The sequence below is a fragment of the Scyliorhinus canicula genome, chromosome 6, assembly GCF_902713615.1.
Source record: "Scyliorhinus canicula chromosome 6, sScyCan1.1, whole genome shotgun sequence".
NCBI classification, from domain to species: Eukaryota; Metazoa; Chordata; class Chondrichthyes; order Carcharhiniformes; family Scyliorhinidae; genus Scyliorhinus; species Scyliorhinus canicula.
In genome coordinates this window covers 132,570,188-132,592,646 of record NC_052151.1, presented here as the reverse complement: position 1 = coordinate 132,592,646, position 22,459 = coordinate 132,570,188, and the positions used below count along the sequence as shown (strand labels likewise).

General features: G+C 49.4%; 1 protein-coding gene across 3 annotated transcripts in view; it reads left to right on the top strand.

Moving 5' to 3' along the window:
• The first annotated feature begins 1,855 nt into the window (after positions 1 to 1,855).
• The window catches only part of LOC119967506 (protein LYRIC-like), a 191,755-nt gene continuing 171,151 nt past the window's right edge, over positions 1,856 to 22,459 (top strand). The window contains exon 1 of one of the 3 annotated variants that reach the window (XM_038800159.1): positions 1,856 to 2,532. In XM_038800159.1, the coding sequence (XP_038656087.1) occupies positions 2,221 to 2,532 (312 nt within the window). In that variant the 5' untranslated portion in view covers positions 1,856 to 2,220. The remainder of the gene's footprint in view (positions 2,533 to 22,459) is intronic. The other 2 variants (XM_038800158.1, XM_038800161.1) reach the window with 2 other exon arrangements.

The window sequence follows — 22,459 nt, the reverse complement described above, 5'->3', positions numbered from 1 at the left end:
GACCCCTACGCCATGCAATCTATTTTCTATATGTAAAGAAACATAAAGATGGAAATCTAAATTAATGATTAATGATCCCTGTGTCCTCCCTCTCAGCACTAGAATTTTGATGATTTTGCAGGGTACAATAGCACGGTAAAGAAAAGTAATCTTTATCGCAGGTTTACATTAACACTGCAATGAAGTTATTGTGAAAATCCCCGAGTCGCCACATTCCGGGGCCTGTTCGGGTACATAGTTTTATGTTGAAGTTTTATGTCATAAACCTATTAGCACATTGCGCAAATCATTGCTTTCTTACAACCAGGTCAACAATATTAAGTCAACAAAGTGCAAGAAACTGACTCAAAGTAACTATAAATAAAACAATCATAAATAATGGCGGTGCGCCACTGTTGAAGCATTAATAAATTGTCATGAAATTGAACACAAATTCAATAACTTCACCCCGGGATGACAGTCATGCTACATTATCATTGCACGCCTTCTAATACTAGATTCACTGTATTTTGCTGAAGGGCAGGCATCAAAAACCCGTTTGATTTCTTAGCCCCAGTTAGTGCACAGCCAGTGCAGAATAGGGAAAGATGGGAATAAAATGCAATACATAACTGGTGCATGGGCGTCAATGATCAAACTGTTACTTCCTGCTTCAAAGTGACGATCAATTCCCTGAACCATCTGGGAATAGGGAGTATGTGGCACAATGGTGACCAACTCTTCTACTCCTCTGGGCACCGTTTTCAGCGCTAGCCTAAATTGATGATGGAAATACAAGTTGTTCAGGCCCTAAGGATCCAGCGGAACTTCAAGGCGCACAGCAATAAAAATGCCTATGCTTTAGGATAGCGTGCCAATAAGGGTTTTTTAAAAATCTCAAAGTGGTTAACTGTCAGTCCTGGTTTCCACTAAAATTAATAACCGGAGCATCACAGCTTTGCGACACACGCTCTTATCTGTGATGTCGAATGACAAAAATGGGATTTGTACTCTTCAATTGCACGGCGAAGGGATGGAAGAATAGCATCGGTGCTCTTCTGTGGTTAGGATTAACACACACAGGGGGTAATAATTACTCTGTGGGTTATGTGCAATTACATTAAAAGTGCCATCGTGAGGATTTTCTCTGTCCAGGAAAACAACAAATGTTGAATTTGATTTCACTAATAATATCAATTAGATGAAATCTTCATATCCGGAACATCGCTGCACATAGCAACGGTGTCATCCTTACTCCATTGTGATGCTGTTCCCAGGTGTCTGCGCTTTGGACTTTCAGTAGTAGAATTGTTCTTTTTTTCCCGGCAGCACACCTTCTTTCCGCGGTTGCTTTACCTGGCTGTCCAGTTAATATAAGAGTCAAAGCGTAAAGCAATGTACATTTTTCTACATGCTTTACTTTACAAAATTAAAAATAGGTTCTTCGGACGCATAGGGAAACAAAGCCTTCCCACGTCGCGCTGAGAATAAGTTAAAATCTTTCAATATGTGTGTGTCAGGATATGTTTTACAGGACTTTGAAAGCACAGTCCACAAGACAAAAACATTCCCGCGGTAAAAAAAACATATTTGACCCTCGAGTTCAGATGATTGGCATTTTCTTTTGTTATTGCAAATTTGGACGAGTGTAATTTGGGCACTGCAATTAGCACATGATTTATCTGCTTTGCTTGATGTTGAGTTTAATTCCCAGAGCACAAATGGTCATCCTGTATGTCAGACAAGCAAGCTGCATCCTATAAACTGTCATCAATCGTGGAGGTGGGTGTGGAGGGGTAAATCGAGACAGTCGATTGCAATCGTCCAATCGACATTAGCAACATGTAAGGTCATGGAAACAGTTTCCCCTCCTCCTCAAACAATTATTACATTTTCCACCATTTAGACAAGCGACAAACATTGAAAACCAAACTGCCTCCTCTTTAATCACAGTATCCAGGCGAGCCTACAATCAAGCTTTAATTTGCAGTGTGTTTTTAGTACGATTTGGTCTTTCATGGCCACCGTCACATCTACAGTAGTGCGCACAAGTTGAAGCATTGCAGGAAGAAAAGTTTGGGCAGCCCTGTGGAAAGTGAAGCTTTGCTTTGTGTATGAGCTCGCGGGGCAGCCAGGGGAGCTTGGCCCGCGCGCCCATCCGTCTAGGCTCACATTGGGATTTGGAACGCTGTGTCCGCCACCCCTCCTCGGGCCGTTCCATTCGATCCATTGTCTCTCGCCATGCTCGAGCCGCTCGCTCGCTGGCTGCAGGTGCTGCTGCTGCGAGGCAGCGACTTGCTGCTCGGTGGCGGTCTTTCTGATCCCGCTCTCGCCTTTCTGCCCGCGATCGCTCTCAGCCTGCTGCTCGGCGTGCTGGTGCTGCTGGCGGTTGTTGTTGTTTTCGTGCGGGGTCGAGGCCATGCTGCCTCTGTCGCCGCGAGCAAGGCCCTGCCGATCGAGGAGCATCTGCTGCTGGAGGAATCCGCAACTACTTGGCAGAAACCGAGACAGCACGAAGAGCCGAAGAGGAAGAGGAGGAAAGAAAAAGCGAAGGTAACAATAAAGAGAAGGGGGAAGGAGATTAAAGAACAATGTGCAACACAGGCTATTTCCAAACCAGCAGTTGAGCTTCCATCAGAACAATACCCGGTGGAGTGCAGCGTCTGCACTGGACCGTTACTCTCAGCAGACCGGGCAGAAATCAGGATGATAACAAAAACAAAGGCAGCATTGTGAATCTATGATACTGGAACTTTCACAGTCTGGGCCCATGGCAGGTAGAATGAGTATTGGTCATAAATATAAACCAACCGTTAACAATAGGGATTCCGGTAATTGTGGAGTCCCGCGTACTCAAAAAATACGTGGTGGTCTGTCCTCTCGGTTTAATATACATTTATATGCAGGGTTATACCGTGGCTGAAGTATGCCTAGGCACTTCGTTTTGCATACAACGATGTTAATGCTATAATACATTAAGTCCACCATCAATTTCTTATTACTACGTGGTTGATTCCACAAAGAAAAGTTTCTACCTACTAATACAGGTGCACCTATGGAATTGTCCTTCCCAATTCCTGGTATTTACCATGCTCCTGTACCTCAACAGCCTTTAGCCATGTTATATAACAATACAGTTGTACATATGGGAGAAGTGATTAATCACAGTCAAGGAGTCAGTGATTATTTTCGCATCTCTGTTGACACTTATTGTAATGAATTTTACTTAAACTTCTTTTTAAAAGGCCACATATTCGTTCTTGAAGGTGCCAAAAGGTCTGTAGGAATAGTTTGACCTGGAAGGCTGGCTCAAGTTATTGCTGAGGCTAAATGTCAATGCTAATTTTACCCAGGTGCTATATATCTACCAAGTAAATAATCATAAATTCTTATTTACCATAAATACAATAATGCAGCCCCTGGTGAGTGAGATTGTGCTAACTATTTATTTCACTGCACACAGCCAGAGATCAGGTGGGCAGGCAGGCTATGACACTTTTCATGATGTTGTGCTCTTCCTCAAGTCATGTGGTTGTTAAGTGAGAGACAAGTGTTCACTTATCTTACTGAACTAAGCGGCAGTTTTCAGAAAACCATTTTAGAAGTACAAAGATGCAAGCCAGTAATAGCCACTGTTTAAGCTATTGTGAATCCATATTTTGTATTATGCATGCTACTTGTTCATTGAACTGAACCTGAAATCCAAGCTCGCCGGAGTTTCAGGGATTGATTCTGACTTGAGTTAAATTGCTGGGTGGTTAGGATATCAAAACATTTTTGTTTATTGTTCCAAAGTGTATTATAAGACCATAAGAAATAGGAACAGGAGTAGGCTGTTCAGCCCCCTGAGCCTCTTCTGCCATTCAATAGAATCGTCGTTGATTTGACATTCCTCCACTTCCCTGCCCTTTTCCCACAACCCTGGATTACCTTACTGATCAAGAATCTATCCATTTCAGTCTTAAATATACACAAGGACTCAGTCCCCACAGCTTTCTTTGGCAAAGTGTTCCAAAGATTCACAACCCTCTGAGAAGAAATTCCTCCTCATCTCAATCTTAAATTGGCACCCCTTTATTCTGAGACAGTGCGCTCTGGTCCTAGACACCCCCATGCGGGGAAACATCCTCTCAGCACTGACCTTGTGAAGCCCTTAAGAATCCTATATGTTTCTATGAGACCACCTCTCATTCTTCTAAATTCCAATAACACAGCTGTATGATGGACCTAACTTGGAGCTTTTAATTAAAGGAGCAGTTGAACTGCTGTTTTGGTGGCTTGCAACGACACATAGTAAACTTTTGTAATCCTCAGGCTAAATGTTTTTCTATTTTGGCATTTAATGTGTTATCGATCACTCCCATGTCAGGCACATTGATGGCTTGCTGCACCGAGAGTTTTCCCTCCACTGCTTAAAAAATGCTGAACTCCAGCTCATGAGTGCCCCCAGTACTGTAATAATATGAACCTTTGCTCCCTCATGGGATCGTAGTTGAGGTGAACAGCATAAATGCATTTGAGGAGAAACTAGAAACTGTGTGAGGGAGAAAGGAACAGAAGCTTAATGTTATTAGGGTGCATGATGCAAATGGAGAGGGAGGAGTCTTATGTGTCACATTGGCCTGTTTCTGGGCTGTGAATTCTATGATAATTTGCTGAACTTTTACAGTGGGAACTGGGGTACAATTGTTTCAAAAGTAGCAAACACAGGACTCTCACAATTGATCGAAAGAACTCATCCTTTTAAAATGGATTGAGTTTAAACCTGACTGCAGAGATACAAATTGTGTAGTCTAGTTGTTTCTTGTTTATTAATAATGATATTTTAAATAAGACATTAAATGTACAATGAGACGGCTGAACATTTAAGAGCTCCAATTTGGAAATGGCAGCTCGGGCATTCTTAGAGTCTTTGATCAATATATATAAATGGTGACTGGTTACAAAATAAGTTTTTTAAAAATGGTGAATAATTTTATGGCCAGCAATTAGCATATTTTGAACAATATTCTTTGAAATCATTAGAATTAATACATGCACCTTTGAAAGGCCTGGTTATCTTTTGAAAACTGCCCTTCTCCCATCAATATGTGCAACATATGGCAAGAATGGAATTAGGCATTTTCCTCATTGCTTTTGATGGACAAACCATGTCCACTGCTGTTTGATCTTCTGGTTCTTAAACGTTTTATTGCATTTGTTTTGTCAAACCCCTTCCATCTTCTTAAATGTCTCTCCTCACTCTTCCATCTTTATCTCCAACAACGTGTGGGGAACTCATGGACTTCTTTGTCACTTTGAAGACATCCATTCAACAGGGCAGCACGGTAGCACAAATGGCTAGCACTGTGGGACTTCCGGTTGCGGCTATGCGGAGCTAAGCCGCATGTTCGGCAGCTCCCGCTACTTAAGGACTTTTGGGCCTATTTGAGGGCCCCAAACGGCGCTGTTCCGACAAATCCCGGTGGGGGAAGGTGTCTGGAGGAGCATTCCCCGCAATTTATGGTGCTCACCCGGAGTGGGGCAAAGGAAAAAGCTGCAGCAGCTCCCCAAGAAAAGCGGGGGAAGAAGGACAAAATGGCGGCCGGCGGAACACCCGAGGACTGGTGGAAGTGGGCGCAGGAGCAGCAAGCTTCTCTTCTGCGCTGTTTTGCGGAGCTGAAGGCTGAGTTGCTGGACTCCCTAAATGCGACTACCAACAGGCTGCTTGAGACCCAGGCGGCCCAGGGGATGTCCATTCGGGAGTTGCAGCAGTAGGCCGCTGAGCGGGAGGAGGAGGCCGTGGTCCTTGTGGGGAAAGTTCAGTTGCACGCGGCACTTCACAAAAAGTGGCAAGACCGCTTGGAGGAGCTGGACATTCGCACGAGGCGAAAGAATTTGAGGATCCTGGGCCTGGCGGAGGGGCTGGAGGGGTCGGACCTCCCGTCGTACGTGACCACGATGTTGAGCTTGTTGATGGGGGCGGGGTCCTTCCATTTGTCCCTGGAGCTTGAGGGAGCTCACAGACTGCTGGCCAGGAGGCCTAAGGCAAATGAGCCCCCGCGGGCGGTGCTGGTGCGGTTCCATCGATTCAGCGACCGGGAGTGTGTGCTGTGCTGGGCCAAGAAAGAGAGGAGCAGCAAGTGGGAGAATTCGGTAGTGAGAATCTACCAGGACTGGAGTGCGGAGGTGGCTAAGCGGCGGGCCGGGTTCAACCGGACGAAGGCGGTGCTGCATGCCAGGCAGGTCAAATTTGGAATGCTGCAGCCTGCGCGTCTGTGGGTGACATACAAGGACCGGCACCACTACTTCGAGTCCCCGGAGGAGGCGTGGGCCTTTGTATAGGCGGAGAAGCTGGACTCGAACTAGGGTCTGGGGACACACTATGGCCGTTGCTGTTTTCGCTGTTGCTGTTTTGCAATTTTTACACGTGTTTTTTATGCTGCTTTTCTTTTTGCTCTGTTTCCGGGTGGGTCTGTCTGTTGGGTATGGGTGTGGGGTATGTGGGGAATGTTGGGGGTTTGTGTTTTATATGTTCTCTTCTGTACGGGGCTGGGGGTTGGGGTGAAACTGGATTTTGGGGAGCTGCGTCAGAAGGGTGGGGTGTTGCAGTATGAAAGCGCGGGCTTTCCTCTGGTTTCTCGCGCTGCGGGGCAGGGGGGGGCGGAGCTGGCGGTGGGGGCATGGCCTCTACTGGTTTTCTTTCCCGCGCTGAAGCGGTGCCAAGGAGGTGTGGCAAGAGGGGGATGACCCCATGCCGGGAGGGGATGGGTTTTGGCGGGAGCTGCCGGGGTCAACAGAAGTCAGCTGACTCACGGAAGTACCATGGAGGGTGCGTCGCGGCTAGGAGGGGTCCTAGCCTGGTGGGGGGGGGGGATACCGGGTTGCTGCTGGAATGGCCAGGAAGGAGCTGGTGTGGGCCGGGGGGGGGGGGTAGAGGAGAGGCGTTATCACCATGGGGAACGGGTCAGGCGGGGCGAGCTGGCCTGGGGCGAGCAGTCGATAAGCTATGGCTAGCCGGCGGGGGAGGGGGGCGGGTTGCCCTCTGATCCGGCTGATCACCTGGAACGTGAGGGGGCTGAATGGGCCGGTTAAGAGAACTAGGGTATTTTCTCATCTGAAGGGGCTGAAGGCGGACGTGGCTATGCTCCAGGAGACCCACTTGAAGGTGGCGGACCAGGTTCGTCTGAGGAAGGGGTGGGTGGGGCAGGTTTTTCACTCAGGATTGGACGCGAAGAACTGGGGGGTGGCGATTCTGGTGGGGAAGAGGGTGGCGTTCGAGGTGGCTGAGGTGGTGTCGGACAAGGAGGGCAGATATATTATGGTGAAGGGTAGGCTGCAGGGAGAGAAGGTGGTGCTGATTAATGTATATACCCTGAATTGGGATGATGCTGGCTTCATGAGGCGCTTGTTGGGCCGCAGTCCGGACCTGGAGGCAGGGGGCCTGATCATGGGGGGAGACTTTAACACAGTGCTGGCTCCCCCACTGGACCGGTCCAGTTCAAGGACGGGTAGGAGACCGGCGGCGGCCAAAGTGCTGAGGGGGTTTATGGACCAGATGGGAGGGGTGGATCCCTGGAGGTTTGGGAGGCCGAGGGCACGGGAGTATTCCTTTTTCTCTCATGTCCATAGGGTTTATTCCCGAATAGATTTTTTCGTCCTGAGCAGGGGATTGATCCCGAAGGTGCAGGATGCCGAGTATTCGGCCATAGCAATTTCAGACCATGCTCCGCACTGGGTTGATCTGGAGATGGGGGAGGCGCGGGACCAGCGCCCGCTATGGCGCCTGGATGTGGGGATGCTGGCTGATGATGTGTGTAGGAAGGTCCGGGGAAGTATTGAGGGGTATCTTGATGCCAACGACACGGGGGAGGTCCGGGTGGGGATGGTCTGGGAGGCTCTGAAAGCAGTGATCCGGGGGAGCTGATCTCCATCCGGGCCCATAGGGAAAGGAGGGCGAGGGAGGAGAGGTAGAGACTGGTGGGGGAGCTCCTGGATGTGGATAGGAGATACACGGAGGCACCGGAGGAGGGGTTGCTGGGGGAACGGCGTAGTTTGCAGGCCAAGTCCGACTTGTTGACCACCAGAAAGGCGGAGACACAGTGGAGGAGGGCGCAGGGCGCGGGGAGAAGGCGAGCAGGATGTTGGCGCATCAGCTCCGTAGGCGAGATGCGGCTAGGGAAATTGGTGGAGTGACGGATAAGGGTGGGAATGTGGTGCAGAAGGGGGCAGAAGTAAATGAGGTCTTTAGGGACTTCTACGAGGAACTGTATTGGTCGGAGCCTCCGATGGGGGGGTGGGGGGGGGGGGTGGGTGGGATGGAGAGCTTCATGAACACGCTATGTTTCCCAAAGGTTCAAGAGGAGCTGGTAGAGGGGCTGGGGGCGCCGATAGAGTTGGAGGAGCTAGTAAGGGGGATTGGTCAAATGCAGTCATGTAAGGCACCGGGACCGGATGGGTTACCGGTGAAATTTTATAAAAAGTATGCGGATCTGGTGGGCCCCCTGTTGGTGCGAGCCTTCAATGAGGCATGGGAGGGGGGGCTTTGCCCCCGACGATGTCGCGGGCGCTGATCTCTCTGATCCTGAAGCGGGATAAGGACCCCTTGCAGTGTGGATCATACAGGCCTATCTCGCTCCTCAATGTTGACGCTAAGTTGCTGGCGAAGATCCTGGCCACCAGGATAGAGGACTGTGTGCCAGGGGTGATACACGAGGATCAGACAGGATTTGTCAAGGGACGGCAGCTCAACATGAATGTGCGGAGACTGCTCAATGTTATCATGATGCCGGCGGTGGAGGGGGAGGCGGAGATAGTGGTGGCGCTGGATGCAGAGAAAGCGTTTGATAGAGTTGAGTGGGGGTACCTGTGGGAGGTGCTGGAGTGGTTCGGATTCGGGGAGGGGTTCATCAAATGGGTGAGGTTGCTTTACGCGGCTCCGATGGCGAGTGTAGTTACCAATGGAAGGAGATCGGAGTACTTTAGGCTCTACCGTGGGACCAGGCAGGGTTGCCCCCTGTCCCCCTTGCTCTTTGCATTGGCGATCGAACCTTTGGCTATGGCGTTGAGGGAGTCAGGGAGATGGAGGGGTCTGGTGCGGGGTGGGGAGGAACATCGGGTATCGCTGTATGTGGACGACCTGCTGTTGTATGTGGCGGACCCAGAAGGGGGAATTCCGGGGGTGATGGAGCTGTTAGCGGAGTTTGGGGGCTCCTTGGGCTATAAGTTAAATTTAGGCAAGAGTGAGGTATTTGTAGTACACCCGGGTGATCAGGAGGAGGGAATTGGGAGGCTGCCGTTTAAGAGAGCAGTGAAGAGTTTCAGATACCTGCGGGTGCAGGTGGCCAGGAGTTGGGGGACTCTCCATAAGCTTAATTTTACCAGGCTGGTGGAGCAGATGGAGGAGGAATTTAAAAGGTGGGACATGGTGCCGCTATCGTTGGCGGGTAGAGTGCAGTCCATCAAAATGACGGTTCTCCCGAGGTTCTTGTTCCTCTTTCAGTGTTTGCCCATCTTTATCCCTAGAGCCTTTTTTAGAAGGATGACTAGCAGCATCATGAGCTTTGTTTGGGCGCATGGGACCCCGAGGGTGAAGAGGGTCTTCTTGGAGCGGGGTAGAGATGGGGGGGGGGGGCTGGCGTCACCCAATCTCTCGGGGTATTATTGGGCGGCCAATGTGTCGATGGTGCGCAAGTGGGTGATGGAGGGGGAGGGGGCAGCATGGAAACGGATGGAGAGGGCGTCCTGTGGAGATACAAACCTGGGGGCCCTGGTAACGGTGCCGTGGCCGCTCCCTCCTACGAGGTATACCACGAGTCCGGTGGTGGCGGCTACCCTCAAGACTTGGGGGCAGTGGAGGCGACATAGGGGAGAAGTGGGAGGCTCGATGGAGGCTCCGTTAAGGGGGAACCATCGGTTCATCCCGGGGAACATTGATGGGGGATTCCAGGGTTGGCACAGAGCGGGCATCAGACAGCTGAGGGACCTGTTCATTGATGGGAGGTTTGCGAGCCTGGGGGAGTTGGAGGAGAAATTTGGGCTCCCCCCCGGGGAACATGTTCAGGTATCTGCAGGTAAAGGCGTTTGCTAGGCGGCAGGTGGAGGGATTCCCTTCGCTTCCCGCGAGGGAGGTGAGCGACAGGGTGCTTTTGGGGGTCTGGATCGGAGAGGGGAAGATATCTGATATCTACAAGGTAATGCAGGAGGTGGAGGAGGCGTCAGTAGAGGAGCTGAAAGCTAAGTGGGAGGGGGAACTGGGGGAACAGATCAAAGACGGGATGTGGGCTGATGCCCTGGAGAGGGTTAATTCTTCCTCCTCATGTGCGTGGCTTAGCCTCATCCAGTTCAAGGTGCTGCACCGGGCCCACATGGGATGTGGGTGAGTAGGTTCTTTGGGGGTGAAGACAGGTGTGTCAGGTGTTCGGGGAGTCCGGGGGGGGGGGGGGAAGAGGGGGGGGGGGGAAAGCGGGGGGAAGAGGGGGTAGGGGGAAAGGGGGGGGAGGGGGTGGAAGGGTTGGGGGGGGGGGGACGATGACTATGTTTATTTATTTAATTTTAATTTATTTTTAAGTTCTCTTGTTGTTCACTGGGTTTGGTGGGTTGGGGGGGATGTGATACATGCGTTGATACGGTCTTGGGGGTGTTACAGTTATTATGTGGTTATCTTACGGGCAGCACGGTAGCATGGTGGTTAGCATAAATGCTTCACAGCTCCAGGGTCCCAGGTTCAGTTCCCGGCTGGGTCACTGTCTGTGCGGAGTCTGCACGTCCTCCCCGTGTGTGCGTGGGTTTCCTCCGGGTGCTCCGGTTTCCTCCCACAGTCCAAAGATGTGCGGGTTAGGTGGATTGGCCATGCTAAATTGCCCGTGGTGTCTTAAAAGTAAGGTTGGGGGGTGGGGTTGTTGGGTTACGGGTATAGGGTGGATACGTGGGTTTGAGTGGGGTGATCATTGCCCGGTACAACATCGAGGGCTGAAGGGCCTGTTCTGTGCCGTACTGTTCTATGTTCTATCTTGTTGCATTTCATTGTTTGTTGTCATATTTTCTGTAAAAAATTCCAATAAAAATATTTAAAAAAAAGAAGTGGCTAGCACTGTGGCTTCATAGCGCCAGGGTCCCAGCTTCGATTCCCCGCTGGGTCACTGTCTGTGCGGAGTCTGCACATTCTCCCCGTGTCTGCCTGGGTTTCCTCCGGGTGCTCCGTTTTCCACCCACAGTCCAAAGATGTGCAGGTTAGGTGGATTGGCCATGATAAATTGCCCTTGGTGTCCAAAAAGGTGAGGAGAGGTTATTGGGTTACGGGGATAGGGTGGAAGTGAGGGCTTATGTGGGTCGGTGCAGACTCGATGGACCAAATGACCTCCTTCTGCACTGTATGTTCTATGTTCTTTAACTGCCTCTGCTACCTACGTTCCCCAAGCCCACATCATCTAAGGTTCCTCTGCCCTCACTCTTAAAATTCTGTTGATTCTGGAACAGTCCCGGCAGATTTGAGGGTGGCAAATGTAATCCCATTACTTGAAAAAGGAGGGAAGATGAATTACAAACTGTTTATCCTAACATCAGTAGCGGAGAAAATGTTAGACTTTTATGAAGGATGTGATAACAGGATTCTTCGAAAATATCAATGGGATTAGATTTCAACTTGCATTTATGAAAGGGAAATCACATTTGACAAACCTTTTGCAGTTTTTTGAGGATGTAATTAGAATAAATAAGGGAGAACTAGTGGATGTGGTGTATTGGATTTTCAGAAAACTTATGATGGAGTCCCACATAAGAGGTTTTTGCGCAAAATTAAAGTACATGTGATTGGGGGTAATATATTGGATTGAGAATTAGTTAGCAGAGAGTAGGAATAAATGGGTCTTTTTTGGAGAGACAGGTGGTGATTAGTGGGGTCCCACAGTGCATGGGCCCCAGCTATTCACAGTAGATTATAAATGATTTGGATGACGGAAACAAACATAATATTTCCAAGTTGGCTGACGACACAAAACTAGGTGGGAAACTGAGTGGTGAGGAGGATGTAAAGAGGCTTCAAGGTGATTTAGGAAGTTTAGTGAGTGGACAAATACATGGCAGATGCAGTGTAACGTGGATAAGTGCAAAGGTATCCACTTTGGTAGGAAAAACAGAATGGCAGAATATTATTTGAATGGTGATAGATTGGGAAATTTGATGTCTAAAGGGACCTTGGTGTCCTTGTACACCAGTCACTGAAAGCAAGCATGCAGGTACAGCAAGCAGTTAGGAAGTCAAATAATTTGTTGGCCTTCATTGTTAGAATATTTGAGTATAGGAGCAAGGATGTCTTACTACACCTGTATCGGGCCTTGGTGAGACCACACCTGGCGAAATGTGTTCAGTTTTGGTCTCCTTACTTAAGAAACAATATATTGCCATAGAGGGAGTGCAGCGAAGGTTTACCAGATTGATTTGTGAGGTGACAGGATTGGCTTATGAGGAGAGATTGGGTTGACTTGGCCTATATTCACTGAAGTTTAGAAGAATGAGAGAGGATCTCATTGAAAGGTTTAAAATGTTAACCGGGCTGCACAGACTGGTTGCAGAGATGATGTTCCCCTTGGCTGGGGTTGTTTAGAACAAGGGCTCACAGCCTCCGGATATGGGGTAGGCCATTTAGGACTGAGATGAGGAGAAACTTCTTCACTCGGAGGGCGATGAACCTGTGGAATTCTCTACCACAAATTGTTTGGAGGCCAAGATCCAGAATATATTTAACAAGGAAATAGGGGCGAAATTCTCCGACCCCCATGACGGGTCGGAGAATAGCGGGAGGGCCTTCCCGGCATTTTTCCCGCCCTCCCGCTATTCTCCCCCACCCCCCGCCCAACTCCCGACCCGAATCGCTGCCGCCGTTTTTTTACGGCCGGCAGCGATTCACAGCTGTTCGATGGGCCGAAGTCCCAGCCCTTTACGCTATTTTTACGAACGGCAAACACACCTGGTCTGGCCGTTCGTAAAAACGGCGGGAACAACTCGCTTTTCATAACCATGGCACCGATTGGCACGGCAGTACCACGGCCGTGCCAAGGGTGCCATGGGCCCGATGCCCGCGCACTCTTTCTCCTTCCGCCGCCCCGCAGTATCCATTCGCGGGGCGGCTGAGGGGCAACCCGGCCCGCGCATGCGCGGGGTTCGCGCAAATACGCGATGACGTCATCCGCGCATGCGCGGGTTGGAGTCTTCCAATCCGCGCATGCGCGGCTGACGTCATATGACGCGTCAGCCGGCGCTAACTCCGGCAAGCGGGCTTAACGATATTCAGCGTCGGGCTGCTAGCCCCGACCGGGGACCAGAATCGGTTCCCGGTCGGGAAGGGGCGCGCTGCCGTAAAACCCGCCCGGGTTTGACGCCAGCTTTACGATTTCTCCCGTTTTGGGAGAATCGCGCCCTAGATTTTTAGATATTAAAGGCATCTAGATGTTTGGGGAGAGAGCAGAAGTATGGTGTATGGTCATAATGTCTGGCTGAGCAGGCTTGGAAGGCCAAATAGCCGACTCCTTCTAGTTTCTATGTTTTTATCTTTTGAGGTACTGTCCTCATCTCCTTCAAATCTGCCTTCCTCAAAAAAAACCACAATTCTTGACCTCTCCATTCTTGTAAGCTACCACGCCATCTTCAACCTCTATCTCCTCTCCAAAGTCATTGAATTTGTTGTCACCTCCAAAATCAGTTCCTAATGTTCCTGGAACACCATAATTGAATCTCTCTAATCACAGTTCCATCCTGACCACAATACTCTTATCAAAGTCACAGTGACACCTTATATTGCTATGATGAAGGTAAACTTAACAATATCTTTTCATGTCTTGAATCAACCTGACTGCAGTTTTGACATGGTTGATCACACTGTCACCTTCCTCTCTGTGTCTTCCAGCTGGTCCTGCACGTTGTTTTATTTGATCAAGGGATATGAGCTTTGCTGGCTAGGCCAACATTCAGTACACATCCTTGACTGTTCTTGAGAAGGTGGTGATGACTTCCGGTTGCGGCTATGCGGAGCTAAGCTGCACGTTCGGCAGTCCCCGCTTTAATAGGACTTATGGGCTCTTTTAAGGGCCCCAAACGGCGCTGATTCGACGATTCCCGGTGGATAAAGGGGTCTGGAGCAAAACCCCCGGGATTTATGGTGCGGACTCGAAGTGGGGCGAGGAGAAAAACGGCAGCAGCTCCCCTGGAAAAGCGGGGGAAGGTGGACAAAATGGCGGCCGGTGGAGCCCTGAGGAGTGGAGGCAGTGGGCTGAGGAGCAGCAGGCGGCCCTTCTACGCTATTTCACGGAGCTGAAAGGGAAGTTGTTGGAATCCCTGAAGGTGACGACTATTAAGCTGTTGGAGACCCAGATAACCCAGGGTGCAGCGATACTTGAGTTGCAGCAGCAGGCCTCTGAGTGCGAGGAGGAGGTTTCGGCCCTCGTGGAGATACACAAGGCGCTTCATAAAAAGTGGCAAGATCAGTTCGAGGAGATGGAGCTCCGGTCACAGAGGAAGAACCTGCGGATCCTGGGCCTCGAGGAGGGGCTGGAGGGGTCGGACCTGCCGGCCTATGTGGCCGTGATGTTGAACTCGCTGGTGGGGCGGAATCCTTCCATCTGCCCCTGGAGCTGCAGGGGGCCCATAGAGTACTGGCCAGGCGGCCTAAGGCGAATGAACCCCCGCGGGCGGTGCTGGTGCGGTTCCATCGGTTCAGTGACCGGGAGATTGTTCTGCGATGGGCCAAGAAGGTGAGGAGTAGTAAGTGGGAGAATTCAGAAGTGCGTATCTACCAGGACTGGAGTGCGGAGGTGGCCAAGCGGAGAGCCGGGTTTAACCGGACGAAGGCGGTGCTCCACGGAAAGCAGGTGAAGTTCGGCATGTTGCCGCCTGCGCGCCTGTGGGTCACCCACAAGGACCGGCATCACTACTTTGAGTCCCCGGAGGAAGCGTGGGCCTTTGTACAGGCTGAAAAGTTGGACTCGAACTAGAGATTAGGGGCGGTGGGTGTTTTTCTATTTCTGTATCATTATTTATGCTGTAGTGGGTGATTCTGTTTGTTTCTGTTTTTTCTCTCGCTTTCGGACGATGTGCGTTATGGTTTTGCGTTCTAAGGGGGGTACTGGGGTTTGTGGTTGATCTGTGTCTTTGTTTGTACGGAGTTGGTGGATGGATTGGGACTGCTGTTTGGGAGCTGCATTGGTGGGGTGGGGCAGTGTGAAAGCGCGGGCTTTTCTCTGGTGGAGCTGGTGACGAGGGGTGTGGTTATTAAACTGGGTTTCCCGCGCTGAAGCGGTGCCAAGGAGCCGATGCAGGGGAGAAGGGGGGACCTCATATCGGGAGGGGTCAGAGTTAGAGCGGGAGCTGCCGGGGTCAGCTGGCTCACGGGAGTACAGTGGAGGGAGAGTCGCGGCTAGGAGGGGTCCTAGCCGGGGCGGGGGGGGGGGGGGGGGGGGACTGGAGGATAGCAAATGTGGTCCCTTTGTTCAAGAAGGGGAGTAGAGATAACCCCGGTAACTATAGGCCGGTGAGCCTAACGTCTGTGGTGGGTAAAGTCTTGGAGAGGATTATAAAAGATACGATTTATAATCATCTAGATAGGAATAATATGATTAGGGACAGTCAGCATGGTTTTGTGAAGGGTAGGTCATGCCTCACAAACCTTATCGAGTTCTTTGAGAAGGTGACTGAACAGGTAGACGAGGGTAGAGCAGTTGATGTGGTGTATATGGATTTCAGTAAAGCGTTTGATAAGGTTCCCCACGGTCGTCTATTGCAGAAAATACGGAGGCTGGGGATTGAGGGTGATTTAGAGATGTGGATCAGAAATTGGCTAGTTGAAAGAAGACAGAGAGTGGTAGTTGATGGGAAATGTTCAGAATGGAGTTCAGTTACGAGTGGCGTACCACAAGGATCTGTTCTGGGGCCGTTGCTGTTTGTCATTTTTATAAATGACCTAGAGGAGGGCGCAGAAGGATGGGTGAGTAAATTTGCAGACGACACTAAAGTCGGTGGAGTTGTAGACAGTGCGGAAGGATGTTGCAGGTTACAGAGGGACATAGATAAGCTGCAGAGCTGGGCTGAGAGGTGGCAAATGGAGTTTAATGTGGAGAAGTGTGAGGTGATTCACTTTGGAAAGAATAACAGAAATGCGGAATATTTGGCTAATGGTAAAATTCTTGGTAGTGTGGATGAGCAGAGGGATCTCGGTGTCCATGTACATAGATCCCTGAAAGTTGCCACCCAGGTTGATAGGGTTGTGAAGAAGGCCTATGGTGTGTTGGCCTTTATTGGTAGAGGGATTGAGTTCCGGAGCCATGAGGTCATGTTGCAGTTGTACAAAACTCTAGTACGGCCGCATTTGGAGTATTGCGTACAGTTCTGGTCGCCTCATTATAGGAAGGACGTGGAAGCTTTGGAACGGGTGCAGAGGAGATTTACCAGGATGTTGCCTGGTATGGAGGGAAAATCTTATGAGGAAAGGCTGATGGACTTGAGGTTGTTTTCGTTAGAGAGAAGAAGGTTAAGAGGTGACTTAATAGAGGCATACAAAATGATCAGAGGGTTAGATAGGGTGGACAGCGAGAGCCTTCTCCCGCGGATGGAGGTGGCTAGCACGAGGGGACATAGCCTTAAATTGAGGGGTAATAGATATAGGACAGAGGTCAGAGGTGGGTTTTTTACGCAAAGAGTGGTGAGGCCGTGGAATGCCCTACCTGCAACAGTAGTGAACTCGCCAACATTGAGGGCATTTAAAAGTTTATTGGATAAGCATATGGATGATAATGGCATAGTGTAGGTTAGATGGCCTTTAGATTTTTTCCATGTCGGTGCAACATCGAGGGCCGAAGGGCCTGTACTGCACTGTATCGTTCTATGTTCTATGTTTTGGCCTTTGCGTCCCTAGTAGCCCGGTGGAGGATCTTGCTGCAGTGGAAGGATGTGAGACCTCCGAGCGTGGAGACCTGGATTAATGACATGGGAGGGGGGCAGGGGAGGAAGGGGGGGGGGAGAGGGGGGATGGGGGAAAGAGGGGAGGGGGGAAAGGGGGGGAGGGGGGAAAGGAGGGGAGGGGGGAAAGGGGGGAGGAGGGGGAGGGGGGAAGGGGGGGAAAGGGAGGGGGGAGGGTGAAAGGGGGAAGGGGGAAAGGGGGGAGGGGGAAAGGAAGGAGGAGGGGGGGTTTAGGGGGATAGTGTTTAAGTTAATTTGCTTATTGTTAATTTATTTTGTTGTTTATTGGGTTTGGGGTGGGGGGGGGTGGTGGTGGTGGGGGGGGTTTGTTATATGCGCTGTTACGGGTGCTGGGGGGTGTTTATTACTATTACTGTTATTGTTATTATTGTTTTGTTGATATATATTTTTCAAAATATTCCAATAAAAATTATTTTAAAAAAAAGAGAAGGTGGTGATGAGCTGCCTTCTTGAACTGCAGCAGTCCCCGTGGTGTAGGTACACCCACTGTGCTGTTGGGGAGGGAGTCCCAGGATTTTGACTCAGCAACAGTGAAGGCATTTCCAAGTCAGCATGGTGATTGGCTTGGAGGGGTTGTAGGTTTGGAAAGTGCTGTCTTAGGAGCCTTGGTGAGTTCCTGCTGTGCAACTTACATAGGGCCACACAACATGCTGAATGGCATTCTCCATATGAAGTTGGGACTGTGCGGTGGTCAAGCCTATCAATACTATCATAGACAGATGCATTTGCAGCAGGCAAGTTGGTGAGGATCAGGTCCAGTGTGTTTTTCCCTGCTGTTGTTCCCATTAAATATTAGGAAAACTGAAGCCATTATCTTTGGTCATCACAACCTGGACCCTGACTCTACCCCTCACCCTGGCAACAGTCTCAGGCTGAACCAAAATATTCTCAGTCATGGTATCACATTGGACCCTGAGATGAGCTTCTGACTACGCATTCGCACCATCACTAAGACTGCCTATTTCCATCTCTGTAACCTTTCATAGAATTTACAGTGCAGAAGGAGGCCATTCGGCCCATCAAGTCTGCACCGGCCCTTGGAAAGAGCACCCCACCCAAGCCATGCCTCCACCCTATCCCCATAACTCAGTAATCTTTTTTGGACACTAAGGGCAATTTAGCATGGCCAATCCACCTAACCTGCACATCTTTGGACTGTGGGAGGAAACCGGAGCTCCCGGAGGAAACCCATGCCAACATGGGGAGAACATGCACACTCCGCACAGACAGTGACCCAAGCCGGGAATCGACCCTGGAGGTGTGAAGCAACTGTGCTAACCACTGTGCTACCGTGCTGCCCTTTGGCTTGACTCTTCCTGTTTCAGTTTTTTTGATCTTGAAAGCCTCATCCATGCACTTCCTACACTGGCTCTGTGTTCATTTATATTATGGAGCTATTGTTAACTCCAACAGTGACTTTTTTGTAAAGCCATGGGCCCAAGCATATGTTTATGAAACTACTGCGTGTGTATCAACAGAGAAGGTTCCATGCAGTGATTCCAAAGTCATCAGTTGACAGTGTAAGCAATTGTTTTCTCACTCGCGCAGGTCTTATGTTATACTCCCTTAGCCTCCAGCCACTTTTACCCATTACAAGATGAAACAGTTATGATTTGTTTTGCAGCCAGAGTTAGTGGCACAATCACATCACTTGTCCAATCTCCAATACATTCTATCCAGTTTGATAAAGGCAAAAATGGGCTCAATTCTGCAGTGCCATTAGCAGCAGGCACAAATCTCATAATGGTTGCAAACTCTCGGGAGAGGCTAAAATGGTGTTGTGCCGGTGAGATTTCCCATTGCGGTGTTCCCAGGCCCTCCCTGAGGATGTGACCAGGTTCGTGCCCAGGAAGGGCGCGAATCTGATTTATATCAAATTGAATCGATTTCAATATCATTAACAAGGTTATCACCAATTCTCTTGACCTCATTGAATTCCCCCCCGCCCCTCCCCCCCACCACCACCAGCGCAATGCCACACGGGTGGATTCACTATTGGTTCTCGAAGATGGGAACCAGTCACGATGAGCAGACTGGGGGCACGGAGGTGCCTTGGAGACCCTGGAGTTGAGGACTGAGACTGGGCAGTACCCACCTCCAGGGGGTGTGCCAGTGGAGAGGGGCTTCCCCTTCTGTATGGTGGTTGGGATGGGGAGAGGGGTGTACGTTGGAGAATGAGTGGGGAAAGGGGGGGGGGGAAAGGGGGCCCCCGATTTTTCCGTGGGGGGGTGTCAACCCTAAGCTTGTGGGGGAAGGGCCCTCCACGGCCCTGGGGAAAGTATATTTTTTGCGCAGATTCTTTAGAGGTGATGCTCGATTTCAGTGCAGTCGGCTCTGAGCCCTGCCCTGCCTGAATGATGGCGCTCATACATGCCCACCAAGTTTTTTCCTGACCAAGTGTCAGAGATTTGGACTGAAAACCTGACATTTTGCCATTCTTTTCAAATAATTCGGCTCAATTATCTTATAAATGCCTGTTTAAAAAAAAGAATTGAAAGGTTCTAAACATTTAGAACAGGATTTCCCAAACGTTTCGAGCTGCAGAACGCCCAGTGACTTTGGGAAACCCCAAACATTCTCATAATTTCAAAGCCCCCTTTTTTGCAAAGAAATAGGTGCAAACACAAAAATCAAATGTAAACCAGGCCATATCTGTGCATCTATTAGGAAGAGGCACACGGTCACCAATACATTTGCTAGTTACATGGCTTTCCCCACATTGACCCCTGGCCAAGCCACCCTCCCATAGCCCCTTAACACCTGGAAGTAGTACTCACTTTAGGAATGGGTAATCTGGTAATAATTAAAAAGTTATCTTGTTAAAAAGCACTTAATTCTTCTCTTTTGTTAATTTTAAATGGAGGAGTGATGCTGGAAAGTTGATTCGCATATTGGACACACTTGCCTCCCATGGAACATACAGTGCAGAAGGAGGCCATTCAGCCCATCGAGTCTACACCGACCCACTTAAGCCCTCACTTCCACCCTATCCCCATAACCCAATGATCCCTCCTAACCTTTTTGGACACTAAGGGTAATTTAGAATGGCCAATCCACCTAACCTGCATGTCTTTGGGCTGTGGGAGGAAACCGGAGCACCCAGAGGAAACCTACGCAGACACAGGGAGAACGTGCAGACTCCGCACAGATAGTGACCCAGCGGGAAATCGAACCTGGGACGCTGGCGCTGTGAAGCCACAGTGCTGGCCATTGTGTTACCGTGCTGCCCTCAAAGGCTCAGAAGCTATATAAGGCTCTGTTCGGACCCCATTTGGAGTATTGTGAGCAGTTTTGGGCCCCGTATCCAAGGAAGGATGTGCTGGCCTTGGAAAGGGTCCAGAGGAGGTTCACGAAAATGATCCCTGGAATGAAGAACGTGTCATATGAGGAACGGTTGAAGATTCTGGGTCTGTACTCGTTGGAGTTTAGAAGGATGAGGGGGGATCTTATTAAAACTTACGGGATACTGCGAGGCCTAGATAGAGTGGATGTGGCGAGGATGTTTCCACTTGCAGGAAAAACTAGAAGACACAATCTCAGACTAAAGTGACGATCCTTTAAAACAGAGATGAGGAGGAATTTCTTCAGCTAGAGGGTGGTGAATCTGTGAAATTCTTTGCCGCAGAAGGCTGTGGAGGCCAATTCACTGAGTGTCTTTAAGACAGAGATAGATAGGTTCTTGATTAATAAGGGGATCAGGGGTTATGGGGAGAAGGCAGGAGAATGGGGATGAGATAAATATCAGCCGTGATTGTTGGCGGAGCAGACTCGATGGGCCGAGTGGCCTAATTTTGCTCCTATGTCTTATGGTCTTATGGTCTAAATATTCACTGCTCACTATCTAACCCCTCCCCCTCACACAAACACACACACCTCCCTCTCACACACACACATGCCTCTCCCTCTCACACACCCACACACACCTCTCCCTCTCTCTCACACACACAGACCTCTCCCTCTCTCTCTCTCACACACACACACACCTCTCCCTCTCACACACACACACCTCTCTCCCTCTCACACACACGCATACCTCTTATGGTCTAAATACTCACTGCTCACTAACTAACCCCTCTCCCCTCACACACACACACAAACACACACACACACCTTCCTCTCACACACACACACACCTCTCCCTCTCATACACACACACCTCTCCCTCTCACACATACACCCACACACACACGCACCTCTCCCCCCTCACACAATCACACACACACGCACCTCTCCCCCCTCACACAATCACACACACACTCACTCTCTTTCATACACACATATTCGCCCCTCCAAAACACACACACTTTCACCACTTCCTCTCTCACACACACACACTCACCCCTCACAAACACTTGCTCCGAGGACCGCTGGCCCGCTCCGAGGACTGCTCACTCACTCTGAGGCCCCATTATGCTGCCTCTTTTCCACCTGCCCTTCACTGTTGAACCAGCGAGATCAAAGAAATCAAATGAGCCAATCAGAGCAATGCTTCTTGAAGCAGCCTGTGTTGCAAGAGGCCTTGCTCTGATTGGCCTTTTTGTTCCCTCTGATAATTCTTTTTAAACTTTTGTGTGTTCGAAACAGCATTTGCCGGTCAAGTGGTGACCACCAGCTTCACGGACCCCCTGGAGAGCCCTCACGGAGTAAAAGTAAATTGACCAACAAGTTCTGGAGGTTCACAAAATGCGGCAAAGCTCTCAATTCCTTGAGTTTGCTGGCCAATTTGCTTATCATTAACAATGTATTTCTATAATGCACATCATTTTTCCAGCAAGATCAAGTTCAACATATTTTCAAATTAAACTTAAGATCCAACTTAATTTGAAACTATGATTTATGACTGGTTACTACTGAATTGGGAGACAAAAAGCCCACCAGCGACTCATAATTAAATTCTACCTGTAACTCCCACGAGGAACCACCCAAATGGCATTTTATGTAAGAAAGCTAGCATTCAAGTAGAGATATTCACTCTGGAAGTAGGTGTACTGTAGCAATGAAAAGAACAAATGCTGCATTTGACTCTTATAACTTTGCTGGTTTCTCAGTTTACTGCTCTTTGCATTGTTTCATTCAAGTGACTTTTGTCCTGATATGACAGGTCTTGTATTAACACCACTGCTCTTGTTTCTCACTATAGTTTGAATGTGTGAATGCCGAATAATCATGCGGATTATACAATAAGTAGGAAAATGGATAACAATGGTATCTCCTTTCTTTGAACAATCCTTTTTTTCTTCACATGTCATATGAACTCTCTTGAGCTTTGAGGATTTGCAGATATCATCTTTCACATAAGATTAGCAAAAGGACTTTCGACAATTTCCAGCGCAGAGTATTTTAGAGCCATTGAATGCTTCCTATTTTAAGTGTTTGTTTTGCCACAATTCTTTTTTGCCACACGGTGCATACAATATTTGTTTGTAAGTGTATCATATCTTCAAAATGCTGAAGAAAATGACACTTTAAAGATGTCTTACCATAAAGGTCGACTGACTTAATTTCATAGCTTTGTATACTGTACGTTTTAAGG